The sequence below is a fragment of the Phacochoerus africanus genome, chromosome 5, assembly GCF_016906955.1.
Source record: "Phacochoerus africanus isolate WHEZ1 chromosome 5, ROS_Pafr_v1, whole genome shotgun sequence".
NCBI lineage: Eukaryota > Metazoa > Chordata > Mammalia > Artiodactyla > Suidae > Phacochoerus > Phacochoerus africanus.
Genome location: NC_062548.1, coordinates 133,309,162 through 133,323,871, shown reverse-complemented (window position 1 = coordinate 133,323,871; position 14,710 = coordinate 133,309,162). Strand labels below are relative to the sequence as shown.

Genomic DNA, 14,710 nt, shown 5'->3' with positions numbered 1-14,710 from the left:
CTCCCGCTAAAACAGTGGGTTTCAGGTGAGCTTGAGGAATAGCAGCGTTCGGCAGGGCTGCGCTGCAGGGCCTGGAAAGTGGCCTTCAGCCTGTGCTTCGGCGCCCGCCCGTGAGCCCTGGGGGCTCAGCCCAGCCGTCCAGCTGCTTCTCTCTGGCACAGTCTCTTTAAACACAGTTGCCATGAAGGGCTGGCCTGCCTTTCCCAGGGCTCTTCCAGAGATCAGCCGAGGGGGCATTTGTGTCCCACTCTGACTTCCACCCGGAGGCCCATGAACTCCCAGCTTCACACTTAACTGGCTGCAGGCCGCCTCCGCTGGGATGTTTAATGAGCATTTCAGCTAGAATGGGTGTGAACAGAATTCTAGATTTTTCCCTCAAAATCTCCTCCTCCAGGTCTCCTTCATTTGGGGAAGTTCATCCCCAGATTCTGTATCTCAAGTACACACACACACACACACACACACACAACTGGTTTTAAATTTCATTTTATTGGAGTTTCAGTTGACTTAAACCAAAGTTGTTTTGGTTGCTGGTGTCCAGCAAAGTCAATCAGTCTTACGTGAAAGAACACCCATTCTTTTCTCCCACACGGGTTGTTAAAACCTATTGAGTAGATTTCCCTGGGCTGTAGGGGAGGCCCCGTTAATCGCCTGTTCCAGGCAGTGCTGTGCCTGTGTTATTCTCACCCTCTCAGTTCTTCTCCCCGCTGCAGTGGTTTCCGCTGTGGTGACCATAAGATGGGGTTTAAAACTCTGTGAGTTTGTTTCTGGTTTTTAAAGACCTGGGCCACCTCCTGGGTTCCCCACTTCCCCTAGCACCCCCTCTGCTCCCCTGATCTCTGAGAACTGCAGGGACGGATGGCTTGATTCCTCGCCCAGGAACTGAACCTGGGTGAAAACCAGGAGTCCTAAATGCTAGGCCAGCAGGGGTGAGAGGCTAAAAGCAGAGTCGCGCTCTGATTCTTGCCCCTCTTGAAAGCAAGAATGTTTCAAGGTGGCAGAGACATAAAAACAGGTCTAAAGCTTATTGCTAGAGACACAGTACAACGTGTGAGAGAGCACACAGAGAGGCAGGTTAGAAGCAAAACAGCACACTCAGGAAGGAGGGTGGACTCCCCCTGTTGGGGGGCGGGCCGAGGAGGGATTTGAATCATGCACTTCTTCCAGGTCTTTGCTCTCCTTTGGCCAATTATCTTTTGGTTTTTTTTCTTCTGCTTTTTAGGGCCACACTAGCAGCATATGGAGGTTCCCAGCCTAGGGGTTGAATGTGAGCTGCACCTGCCGGCCTACACCACAGCCACAGCAATGCCAGATCCGAACCGCATCTGCGACCTACACCTCAGCTCACGGCAATGCCGGATCCTTAACCCACGGAGCGAGGCCAAGGATCGAGGCCGCATCCTCACGGATACTAGTTGGGTTCACTACCGCTGCACCACCACAAAAACTCCATCCTTTGGCCAATTATCTTGATATCTCTCACACCTGACCAAATCCAGGGGCCTCCCAGGTACAGGTATGCAGCTTTTGGCCAAGGTGGATTCTAGAGCAAGAGATGATGGGAAGGTTACCAGGACTTATTATGGCCTGGCGCCCCCTCCCTTTCTGACCCTGAGGAGTCTTTCTGCCCAAGTGGAGTTGGGGTCTCCCTGACCCTGAGGATGGAAAGCATGTGACCTCTTGATCTTTTGCCCGAGCAGGGCTTCGCCCCTCTCTGCCCCGCCATTACCATTGTGTAAAGTGTTTAAAGTGTCCACAGAAGGCAGAGTCCAGTTATTTACCTTTTTCCAGGTTGCTGGTTGTAAATGTCTGTCCTAGAGCCCATCCACCTCCTGCCTCACCCTGGTCCCCCTCCCAGGCTCACCGCATGGGTAACGTGTCTGGCTTTCCCCACCCAGGTCCTTCTCCTCCTTCAGAGACCACTTCCCCAAGGCTCCCCCCCACTCATTTCATCATTTGCCACCTCCACCTGCCCAGGCCCTGCTGGACCTGCCGCCTCCCCAGAGAGGCCACCAACTCTCCAGAGTCTTCTCAGTGTCTTTTTTTTTTTTTTTTTGGTCTTTTTAGGGCCGCACCCGTGGCATATGGAAGTTCCTAGGCTAGGGATTGAATCAAAGCTATAGCTGCCAGCCTGCACCACAGCCACAGGAACGCAGGATCCAAGCTGTGTCTGCGACCTCCGCCACAGCTCACAGCAACACTAGATCCTTAACCCACTGAGAAAGACCAGGAATCGAACCTGAGTCCTAATGGATCCTGCTCAGGTTCTTAACCCGCTGAGCCACGTGGGGAACTCTGTGTGTGCCTGGTCTCAACAGAGCATGATCTGAACTCACGCCTCGAAATTCCACCATCGACATTATGTTCAGATGGATGGACTTAACCAGCCCAGCAGAAAACATGGATTCTTAGCATGAGCACAATCTAACTGACAAACAAAACCTGTGTGTGTGTGTGTGTGTGTGTGTGTGTGATGATTTTCAGGCACAATCTGCAAGGGTATGCTCTGATTCACACCACTGTGATGCTGTCCATAGTGGCATATTTCAGAGCTGATAACAGCCCTTAGAAACCTTTCACTTCATGTGTTTATTTTATAATTGATAAAACCGAGGCCCAGAGAGGAACACAGCTGGGTCAGGATTAGAACCATGAGTCCAGGGGGTTCCTGTATTTATCACTCTGAACGCTAGGTGGCAGACGAACTCCACCTTCAGATTCTGATTCTGTCCTCTGGCTGCTGAAAGAAGGGACCAGTCAGAAAGCATCCTCCTGCTTCTAGGTCCAGCTTCGCTGCCTGACTTGAATGACAACATGTCTACATCCAAGGCTTATTGGTTTCACCATTTACTTATACTAGGGGTAAACATATCTTCAAAACAAAACCAAAATGCATAACAGTAACTGTTGGGTTTTAAACTCCAGAAATAGCAAGCACAGTCTGGTCACTGCCCAGTGTGCCATGCCTGTGCCTTTCTCTTCTCCCAGCCGGAATGCCTTATCCCAGTCTTTCTTGTTTACCGTCTACCTCCTCGTTCTTATCATCTCAGCATTTTCCATTGCAAACCGCCCTGCCCCCTGGCTAATGTAGATACCTGGCTCCTGGGCTCCTTTTACACCATGGAACCTGAAGGCAGTTTTTGCAAAATGTATGATTATTAGTTGTAATCGTGGTATCTTTCCACCAGACTAGGTGGTCCTTGAAGCCCAAGGTCTTATGTGCCTTTGTGTTTGCAGCACCTAGGACAGTGTTTGGCTCAGAGGAAGCTTGTTGGTTAGTTGGATGTTTGATTGGATGGGTTTTGGGGTATTTGGAAAGTGGAAGGGGAGGAGAAGGGAAAGGAAAAGAAAGGAAGGGGAAAACGGGAAGAGGAGTGAAAGTCAAGAGAAGGGCGTATGGGTAGATGGATGGATGGGGGTGGGGATAATGAATGGATAATGGGTCGGGGGTGGATTGGTGGATGATGAATGACCAGATGATGGATAGATGATGAGTGGGTGGATAAATGGGTTGACTGATAGATGAGTGGACGGGTGATGGATGAGTGGCTGGAGTGATGATATAGATGATGGAAAGGTAGGCGGGTGTTGCATCGATGATGGATGGATAGATGGATGGATGGACAGACATAGGTGGACAGAGGTGAGTGGATGACAGGTGGATGGATAGAGGAGTGGGTGGGTGGATAGATGGATGTGTGGGTATAGGTGGATGTAGGTGAGTGGATGAGAGATGGGTGGATGGATGGATGGGTGGATATAAATGAATATGGGGTGAGTGGATGAGAGATGGATAGGTGGATGGATGGATGGGTGAATGGGTGGTTGTGTGGTTTATACCTTAGCTGCAGAACCTAGAGACCAGCCACCTTACCGTCTGCTCCTCTGTTTCCTTTGTGCAGGTCGTGGGCATTTTTGCTGGCTTTGGGCTCCTGCTCTTGGTGGCGTCGCCCTTCTTGCTCCTGGCCACTCCGTTTGTACTTTGCTGCAAGTGCAAGTGCAGTAAAGGCGACGACGACCCCTTACCCACCTAGAGGAAGGCGTGATGCTGGAGCGAGACCCCTGCCTCCGGGAAGCGTGGCTCCCCCACCCCCATCCCGCCGTCCCCTTCTCACTAAACATCTTTCTTGCCTTATGTGCGCCATTGAGCTTCACAGTGTCACGCCGGATGCCGTGATTCCAGGGACCGATGTTTGCTGAGGCCCCGGGTGCGGTCGCCCAGGCATGGGGGAGGCAAGGCTGGTGTGGGTCAGACACAGACTCGGTCTCTGCAGACTTGTCCTGGGAGGTGCTGAATGGAGCACGCCGGGCGGTTTTCTCCCTGCGGCCGTGGACTGGGAACGCTGGTGTTGCCTGAGAGACCTTCTCTGCACGGGTTATCCATCTCCGCGTTGCTGAGAGAAGAGGTCTCTTGAGGACCGCATCTCACTTGAGACGGAATCCGAGGGTTCTAACTTGAGAAGAGCGCTCTGGTTATGGCAACTCTTTTTCTTATTAATGGCATTTAGTAAAATCCTTTTTAGAAGGCCTTTTTTTTTTTTTTTCCTTTCCCAACTGAGTAGTGAAAAATCAACAAGGTGCATCTAAACCATCCTATGCCTTTCTCGAAATGTGCATTTTAAGACGTTCTTGTGAAATGACCTTTCTGCTCGGCCACTTTTCAGGAGATTTAGAAAGCCTTATGTGCTCTTTGGTGTTTTTTTCCTGAAACTCCTAGAGACTTTTGGGATACGCTGTACGCTGTGTATTGTTATAAACACAGACCCTCTGTCTTTGCCTTTCTTTGGGAATATGTGTGCATTTGAAGGAACGCCTCCATTCTTAGAATTGCCTTTTGTTTTTCTCTCTCTGGTGATTCAGCTCACAGGGCCCCTCGCTTCTCACCCAAGAATCAGAAAATACTTTTTGATGTCTTCAGAAGCCAAATGTTTGACTTGGAAATAGTTCTGCTGAAAATGACAATGGTTTGGCCCCAGGCTCGGTCTCCTCTAGTGAATGGTGATATTGACGCCCAGAGGCCAGGCCTCCAGGCAGGGCTGGGAGAACTCCCCGGGGGCAGGGAGAGAAGCTTCTGGATTTTCACAGTTTTTGTAATGACCGAGTTGTTTTGGAAAAATCATCTGCCTCGCACAGTTCCAAGTCCTGTAGCTCACTGTCTCTTCCCAGCTGAAAACACCTTCCGTGAGACTTGGCGACTTTGGGGGATTTAACCACTGGGCCTTTTACAGGCTGTGTGTGACTGTCACCATGACGCCAGATCCGTAGGACACGCGGGACCCCATCAGTTGGACAGTGTGATCTTTAGAGAAAGTTGACTTTGATAGGACTTTTTAAAGAGCAAGCTGATTGCATGGAACGTGGGACTTTTCTAAACCCAGTAGGGAGGCAGATGTAGATTTATCATAGCGGAACTCTTTAAACTTACGAAGCATTCCAGGCAGGAGTAAAGTGAAAACAGAAGCTAACTTGGCTCTCCGCGATTAGCTCCTTGTGAGCACAGGGGTAGGCGTGGCGGAATTCTGGATCCTTGGCGTCGACTTTTGTGTCTCGGGTCCTGGTTTACCTTCCTGTAGAGAAATGTTTTTATTTCTTAGCATTTCCTAGGTCAGGAGAAACAGAAGCACCTCCCTCTTCCCCTCTGGCATTTTGTTTTTTAACCTGAAGCCATTTAGGGAGCCAGCCTGTGTCAAAATTACATCGCAGAAACTCCTTCTTCTAATTGCAATGTGAAAACTCCGTAACTGAATAAGATTGGGGACCATCTTTTTTATGAAGCCTGGGCATTGGGTTCTTGTAGTGTTGGCACTAGGTGTTGGCACAGGACCTGGCAGTAGAGTGGCTTTTCTGGAGAAGGTGACCAGGCCATGATCCTGAAGTTGAGGCTGATGACCCAGGCTTGAGACGTCATTGTGATGTGTGAGTTTGCTGGGCTCTCCAGGGCCCTTTAAAATTTGCATGGAACACAGCAGGCTGGTGGCCCATGTCCAGTGGTCCATGGCAGGCTTTCGCCAGCCAGGTCATCCTGCCTGGACTTGCTGCTGCCCCTTGCACAGGTCCACCCAGGAGTGCCCTCTCCTTGGGGGTGGGAACCAGAGCCTTCGGGAAGGCTGCACTCCCCGGGTCAGGGTTCAGGTCCCTTCATTCCTAGCTGATCGGGCCGTCTGTCCATCCTGGAGGCATCCAGGAGCGAATCATGCTCATCCCAACCCCAGACATCCCTGTGTCTTCGCCTCTGACACGTCCATAGCTCGTGGTTTGGCCCAGGTGGGAGCCACTGCGTTTCTGGCCAGGGCCAGAGCAGCACCTGCTTGCCTCGAGTATTTGCACCGAGTGTGCCTCGGGGGCACCGTTTGATGTAGTCATGAAACAGAACTGTCCATTCCCTGGAAAAGCACCAGTGGGATCGCACAGAGATCCTCATATAAACTTGCATCACTGCACCCCCTCCCGCATCCACCCCCCCCCATCATTTCTCTCAGTGGGGAAGGCCACCCTGTGGTTCACAGGCATGCGGGAGGAACCAGGCTTGATGTCACATGTACCGGGACGTGGGAAGATGGCCCGAATCTTGGATGTTGACCTTGACTCTCACTCCCAGGAAAACCTGGGGATTTGATGCTTAGAGGGCAGCCTCAGTCCTGCGGTTCAGTGCAGGGCGTCATCATTGAAAATGACACTTTCACAGATGGCTTTCATGCTGACCTCTGGAAGTGCACATCTGTTTATTCAAAGACCTTTAGATCCTGGGGAGGGGGGAAGAGGACCCAGAGACGGACTGTAGCTGCCTTTGCTGCTGTCGGTGTGGGGCTGCAGAGGGCACGGTTGTCTGAGTCCCCTTGGTGACTGGCCATTGGCCACGCCTGGCCTCTGAGCCTGGCCAGCCCAGCTCACCATCGTCACGGGGGCCAGCACCTTCAGAAGTGCCCTGTCGATGCTCACTTGGCAGAGGCTGACCGAGTGCCTGAGCAGAAGCAGAAGCTTTGATTGGCATTGAACTCCTGCCCCAGTCAGTGCTTCCTCCACCCCCTGGGGTAGCTGCAGACAGAGGACCGGACATCTGCCTCTTTTGGCATCTTTGTAAAGGGAAATACATCCTCCTTACAGCATATTATTCCATAAACTCCGGACAGGGCCAATTCCTGATTAGAGCACAGGGCCCCCCGGGGAGGGGGTTACTGGATATGCAGAAATTCCTCCGAGAGGATTTCATCTTTCTCACCCCCCGTGTTACAAAAGTTAAAAGTTACTTTGCAAATTATGAGAGGGCATTTTCCCTCGGTTGTCTTAAAAAAAAAAAAAAAAAAAGATTAGAGGATTGGAAAGAACCAGGGTGGGCTTTTTGTATATTTCTCTGATTCTCATTTATTAATAAGTAACTATCCCTGTATATACATCTATATCTATCAATCACAGTGAAATCATCAAGGGAAAACATTTGCATGTATAAAGCTTCCTGAAGGTCTCTTTTAAAAAAAAATACCAAAGCTTGTTTATTCCTTATCATTAACCCAAGAAGCCCTTATGAAGAATACACAAAATGAAGAGATATGACTGGTATTGTCAAAAATCCCAGCTGGAAAGAAGGGGCTGCATTGAAGCAGAAGGGCTGGTGTGTCCTGTTTGGGTGCACACAGCCCGTGGGCTCCTCTCCCTCGGTTTGCAGAATCCTGTCTTCCAAGATATGCCAGCAGCTTTCAGGTAGGGGGTAGGTACCCCACCTTCCCTTCATTCCGTGCTCATTTTGCCATGGGTGTATTTTAATCTTGTGTAAAAATATGCATGAATGAGTCATGCAGATGTGTACATTCTGTATGTGACAAGCAGTGGTAAACAACAACAAAAAAAATCAAAACCAGGTTTGGAGTGTGTTTCTGAAATGTCAGTACCTTTTGTGCCACTAACGCTGTGATGTATAAAAGAGCTGTTTGAATGCCTTTTAATGTGGTGTTTTGTACTTTGGTATCATATGGGCAAGTCTGATTTGTAATTTCAATACATATTTTAAGTGTATTGTGTCTTATGTAATTTGTCCCCCCTTTAGAAGGGATTTCTTTTTAAAGATATTTTGGCTGGAATACAGGTTACTTTTGTAAACCCTGTCTGGCTCCCTCTTTTTGTGCTCTCTTAGTGGACTGCTGGCTTGAAGACGGAAAACATTGTGAGGTTTGTGGGGGGGTGGGGGGGCGGGTGCCTTATACCTACACTGGGAAAACACTGCTTTTTAAAAAATTTTATTTTTCCTAGAGTGTCACTGAGGTACAGTGTTGTGTTCATCCAGCTGCACAGCAGAGAGACCCGGTCACACACACACACTGTTTCTCATGCCGTCTTCCATCGTGGTCTGTCCTGAGACGGGATCTAGTTCCCTGTGCTGTGCAGCAGGACCTCACGGCTTATCCATTCCAAATGGAGTGGTTTTCACCTACCGACCCCAAACTCTCCGTCCATGCCACTCCCTCCTCACTGCCGGTCTTTGAGTCTGTCTCTGAAAACAGCACTTTTTTAAGAAAGTAATTCTAACTGACATATGCTAGGATGTTTTTGGGGGGGGTACAGTGCAGCAATTCAATATTTTTATTTTATTTATTTTTATTTATTTATTTTGTCTTTTTGCCATTTCTCGGGCTGCTCCCTCGGCATATGGAGGTTTCCAGGCTAGGGGTGGAATCAGAGCTGCAGCCGCCCGCCTACACCACAGCCACAGCAACACGGGAATCCAAGCCGCGTCTGCGACCTACACCACAACTCAGGGCAATGCCGGATCCTTAACCCACTGAGCAAGGCCAGGGATTGAACCGTCAACCTCATGGTTCCTAGTCAGATTCGTTAGCTACTGTGCCACAACAGGAACTCCCTTCAGTATTTTTATGTGGGAATTCCGCAAGTGGCTCAGCGATAATGAATCCGACTAGTGTCCACAAGGACACGGGTTCAGTCGCTGGCCTCGCTCAGTGGGTTAAGGATCCAGCATTGCTGTGAGCTGTGGTGGAGGCCAGTAGCTGTAGCTCCGCTTAGACCCCCTAGCCTGGGAACCTCCATATGACACAGGTGCAGCCCTAAAATGACAAAAAGCAAAAATTTTATCCGTTATGATAAGATTGCCACATGAAGACCAGCTGCCATTGGTCACCATCCAGAGTTGTGACAGCCTTTCTGGCTGGATCCCCGTGTTACACTACCCGGAGTTTACACACCTCACAGCTGGAAGTTTGTGCCTCTCGATAGTTTGTCCGTCCCCCAGCCCCTCCCTCTGCCACCCGCCAGTGTGTTCTCTGTAACCGTGAGTCTGTTTCTGTTTTGTTTGTTTTTTTTTTTGCTCCTTTGTTTTGTTTTGTAGGTTCCACATGGGGTGAAATGACAAGGTCTTTGTGTTTCACTTAGCCTCTGACTCACTTGCTTAGCCCGCTGCCCTCCAGGCCCAGCCCTGTATGCTCAGGTTTTCTCTCTTGGGAGTGTGCTCAGCTCTCCGGAGCCAGGGTCCTCGGGGCGATGGGCAAGTGGACCCCCTTCCAGCTTCCCTGGCTCCGTCTGGCGGTGCCAACCAGGAACGCGGGCTTGGAAAGCAGCTCTGCCTGGGGCGGTGCCCCCATCCACAGAGACAGCTACTCTCAAAAGCACAAAAGTTTATGGGGCATCGCTAAAAATTCGTGACCATCCTTTCACTACAGAAAAAAAACAAACCAGACACAACAGAGGTAGTGTGTGTTTAAGAGGAGAAAGTGGTAACTCTGAGTGTTTCACCTGAATTTTCATTTGCTTCATGTGAACTTTATGGAAGAACGCACACCCCTCGCTCACTAACATGAGACGAAAGCCTAGGGAGAGGCAGTTAGTGACTTGTCTTACGGGTTCATTTTCAATCACGAGGCACAAATCAGGCTAGAGTGAAGGCACAGAACCCTTGGTCCCTAGGGGCTCCTGGTCTGGAGGGAGGCAGACCTGTGGATCAGAGAGCAGGATAAGCTGTGACTGGGCCCTGGTGGGTGCCCCATGGCACTTTGGCCGGGACAGCGGTCAGAGGAGGCTGTCTGTCTGGAGGATGAGGTGTGGGGACTGGGTCTTACAGACCCAGGAAAAACGAGGGCCGGCGTGTCCAAGGAACCCGCCCAGTCCAGCAAGTGCCAGGGCTCTGGTCTGACGGGCCCACGGGCTGGGCGGCACTCCAGGGTCCAGCCTCAGGGAGCAAAGCTCTGGGACTCCGCTTTCATTCTTTTGTTTTAATGGATTATTACTATTTATTTATTTATTTATTTACTTATTTATCTTTTTCCGGCCGCACCCACGGCATATGGAAGTTCCCAGGCTAGGGGCTGAATCAGAGCTGCAGCTGCTGGCCTACACCACAGCCACAGCAACGCCAGATCCGAGCCGCATCTGCGACCTACACCATAGCTCCTGGCAATGCCAGATCCTTAACCTCCTGAGTGAGGCCAGGGGTCGAACCTGCATCCTCACAGACACTATGTCAGGTTCTTCACTGGCTGAACCACAGTGGGAACCCCTCGACTTTCGTTCTGAAGCTGTGGGGAGTGCATTGGTTTCCTGGGGCTCCCATCACAAAGCCCCACAAACTTGGGGCTTAAATAACAGAACTTTCTCCCCCCTCAGTCCTGGAGGCCAGAGGCCCCAGGTCCGGGTGCGGCTCTTGGGGGCAGTGATTCCTCTGAGGCATCTCGGATGTTTTCAGACACGGTAGACAAAACCCACTTCAGGGCCACCCCCAAAACCACCACACAGTGGCCTCTGGGGGGGTCTGAGCCAGCAGAGGTGCCGTCGTGGGACCAAGACGGTGCTTCCCAGATTGATGTTCTGTCAGATGAGACTGGCTCCTGGGAAGGAAAACACAGGTGTTGGCCAAGTGCTTCACAGTATGGACGAAGAGACGGAGGCTCGGGGCTGGGAGGAGCCTTGCCCAAAACGATAACTGGTGGGTTGTGGCGCCAACCCCACAGCCTGTAGGAGAGCCTCGGGACTTAAGCAAGACCCACACAAGCCACCTCCCGGGCGAGGACAAGCGAGGTCAGAGCAGCGTCTCGTCGGAAGGGGTTTCCGAGCGGCAGGAATAGGCCACCTTGTTGGGAACTAGGGGACTTTCCCCAGCCGCTTCCATGGCAGCAACGTGCTCCAGGGGAAGGGGCCTCCACAGAAATGGATGTCCCCCTCCATCTGAGACGGAAGAAAAGGAAGGGCCAGAGGAGAACAGAAGACCACAGAAGGGACTGTTGGTAAAGGCCACTCAGCCTGACCAAAGATTCCCTTTACCTGGGACAGGTGAGTGCGCAGGTGAGGCCTGAGGGGCAGCTGACCTGACTCAGGGCCATGGATTCCTCCCTGGACACAGGGTCTGCAGGAACGTGTGGGGGCAGAAGTCGAGGAGAGCGGGAGCCTCCTTGGCCCCTGTGCTCCAGGATCCGGGCTTCAGGTCTGAGCAAAGCACAGTCCTTATGAGAGGACACGGGGGGCTGGCCGGCGTGGCCGAGGAGGAAGGAATGAGTGGGCGCAGGGGGGCAGCAGGATCCGGGTTGGCTTCACACGCTGAGCCAGCCCTCCGGGCCGGGCGCTGGAGGATGACTGGTGCTTCAGGTGGGCTGTGGGGCGAGGGGCTGGCTCTCAGGCGGGAGGGGGGCGTGGAGAGACGAGAAACAGGTGTGGAGGTCCGTGTGGCGTTTTCAGACCAACAGTGGCTGATCACGGTCTTGGCTATTGTCTGAGCAAATACGCCATTCACGTGGCTGAAGTCGAGGTGCGTATGCATTCTTGGCGGGAGCTGTTGGCAGGGTCTAAACTCGAATCAATGACACGGGTCATAGATGAGGCATGACGGGTTAGTTCACATCGTGTCCCTCTAGAGGTTCCGTTTGCTGGGTCCGCCAGGCACCCCGGACCCTGAGGTGGAGGCCCCTGTGAACCACACGCAGCTACAGGGAGGTTTTTGGGGACGAGGGGACAGGGGCACAGTTAGAGTGGAAGCTCTGGGGTCCCCACCCCCTAGCTGGTTGTCGGTGCAGGATGAATGTTAGATAATAATGTGATGTTTAGATTAATGACAAAGGAGCCATCGGCATGTTAATGACACCTGCAGAGGATTCTAAACGGGGGAGTTACCCCAAACACCGATTTGAACGCTGACAATGGAGAGGGGCAAAGCCAACCTCTGCTTTGCCAAAGGCGAGCAAGCAGGCCTGCAGCAAACACACCTGTGGAAATGCAGCTGCGGGGTGGGCCAGGCTGACATGGGGCTGGGGGAGAGCAGGGCCCGTGTGAGGGGTCCTGGACGTGCAGGGGGAGTGGAGATGGAGACGGTCACGGGGAAAGCCCAGGGCCCCCGTCCAGGTAGGCGCCATCCACAGGGACATGTCGCCCCTTGGAAGCTGGACGTTTCTCTTAGGACCCTTTGTCCTGGAGGTGGTTTCACCAGCCAGCCAGCCCTTCCCCTCGTTGGCCTCGGCCCCTGTGATCTCCGGGGCCTCCTCCCTTCTCTTCTGCTCCCTCCTCCTCTCCTCCCCCCGCCCCACCCCCCCACACCACGTTATCTTTTCCATCCCGCCAGGCTTCTGCTCAAGACCACCGTGGACCCTCCACTACCTGTGTGATTAAATCCACATTCACACAGTTGCCTGTACCACCTCTCCCCGCCCACCTGTGCTGACCTGCCGAGGTTCTCTCCCCGCCTCACCCAGGGAGGCACACACATCAGCTCATGTTCCCTGGTAGCAGGGACCCGGGGACCACCCATGGCCACAGCATGTCAGTGAGCCGGACAGAAGGGCCGAAGAAGGGAAGTCAGAGCAAATTCCTGGAGGAGATGGGATTCTGGGGGTGCACAGAGACAGCAAGGGTGCTGGGAGCCCAGCCGGGAGGGGGCGCCCTCACACCCCGGCGTCTTGTGTGGGCGGAGCCACAGAGGAAGACCTGTCAGAGTGGGGAGGGTGGCGGGCAGGTGGTGAGCGGGGTGAGCAGCAGGCGGAGGGAGAAGAGGACCTAAGCCTGGCCAGCCTGGGGCGGGGGGCGCCGGGAGGAAGGCGGGTGGTGACACAAGAAAGGTAGCTGCCATCAGGGGTTGGAGTGGAAGGGGCAGAGCCTGGAGGTGACTGTACCAGGCGGTGGCGTGGAAGCAGAAAGGATAGAACCTCAGTAAAAAGACGTTTAAGTTCTGCAAACGTGACATTGCAGAGCTGGCTCTGTCATCAGCGAGTCTCAGGTCTGAGTTTGCTGGACGTGCTGCAGTGACCTGGGCTCGGGGACTCTGTCTTCCTGGGATGTGTTGTGGCACTTTGTCCCCAGGGTGCAAGGTGACCAAGGGAGGAAAGCCCTCTCTGGCTGCTCCCATTCTCTGCTTTCAGCCCCGGGATGTCTCCAGAGCCCTCCAGGGGAATCGTGAGAATCCCGGGTGTTAGGAAACACAATTAAATACCACACAAATGCTGCCAAAATACCCCACTTGCCTCAGCAGCAAAAGCCTGGAGGAAGGACAGTCTGTGTTTACCCGCAAAACTCACGCTATTTCAGAGTCACCTTATCTTATTTTTGGCCACGCCAGGAGCAGATGGGAGTTCCAGGCCAGTGTCAGAGCAGCGACTTGAGCCCCTGCAGTGCCAATGCCAGATATTCAACCTGCTGCGCAGGAGAGAACTCCCAGAGGCACCTTCTCTTGAAACTAAAACTGGAAAAAGAAATCAGTGATGACCTTGATAAAGGAAATCAGAGGAAGTGGTCAGAGTGATGACTAGTTTTTGGTTTTTTTTTTTCTTTTCCTTTCTTGAGGCTTCACTCAACAAAGGAGCTTACTGCCCAGGGTGGACTATGAAAATCCATGACACTGCACATTTTTTAATCCCTACAAAATTGTAGAAGTCTGTATTATTTTGTACCTCCTCGCTTTTTTTTTTTTTTGTCTTTTTAGGGCAGCACCCAAGGCATATGGAAGTTCCCAGGCTGGGGGTCAAATTGGAGCTATAGCTGCTGGCCTACACCACAGGCACAGCAACGCTGCATCCTTAACCTACTGAGCGAGGCCAGGGATTGAACCTGCGTCCTCCGGGTTGCTAGTCAGATTCCTTTCTGAGGAGCCACGACGGGAACTCCCGCACCCCTTTTGTAATCAGGAAACATAAACTCACTTGCCCAGAGTCAGAGTGTTTATCCCATGGAGTCAGGATTTGATCAGGGAGCCTTTGGATTCCAAAGATGGATTACTCCATGGAATTGTCGCATTTCTCTAACGCCTCTCACCGAGTAGGTACAGTGGTAGGTACAGTAGGTACTATTTTGAGAGAAGCGCATTATGGCTCAGAGAAGTAGAGTAAGCCACCTCGTGGGGAGCAGCCACACCAACGCTGCCCAGCGCCTGTGCACTTGTCTCTCTGGTCCAGAGCTTCAGAAGGAGACGTGCATGGGTTTGTGGTCCCCGTGCTGAGAGCATGTTCAGGCTTCTGCTGAGAGGTGGAAGGGCCCTCATTTGCCCGAGACCCTCCTGTTCCCTCAAATGCTCAGCTTGTTTATAAAACCGGTGCCTCTTGCACTGGGACGCGCACACCCCATCGCCCATGTGATACTCAGAGCCAGCAGTTGGTTATAGCTTCTATGGCCAACATGCATTTCATCCTTAGTCTTTGCATGGCTCCTTCAGAGCCTTCAGTGGTACTTGGAAATGGTCTCTGTTAAATACTTCTTTATGCACGTAAACTCGTTCAGCATACGCGTTCAGTTT

At 52.2% G+C, this 14,710-nt stretch overlaps 1 protein-coding gene across 4 annotated transcripts in view; it reads left to right on the top strand.

The window, feature by feature from the left end:
• The window catches only part of RNF144A (ring finger protein 144A), a 120,018-nt gene extending 111,921 nt beyond the window's left edge, over positions 1-8,097 (top strand). For all 4 annotated transcript variants that reach the window (XM_047782701.1, XM_047782704.1, XM_047782702.1 and 1 more), the window contains one exon: positions 3,903-8,097. In XM_047782701.1, the coding sequence (XP_047638657.1) occupies positions 3,903-4,034 (132 nt within the window). In that variant the 3' untranslated portion in view covers positions 4,035-8,097. The remainder of the gene's footprint in view (positions 1-3,902) is intronic.
• Positions 8,098-14,710: the final 6,613 nt, after the last annotated feature.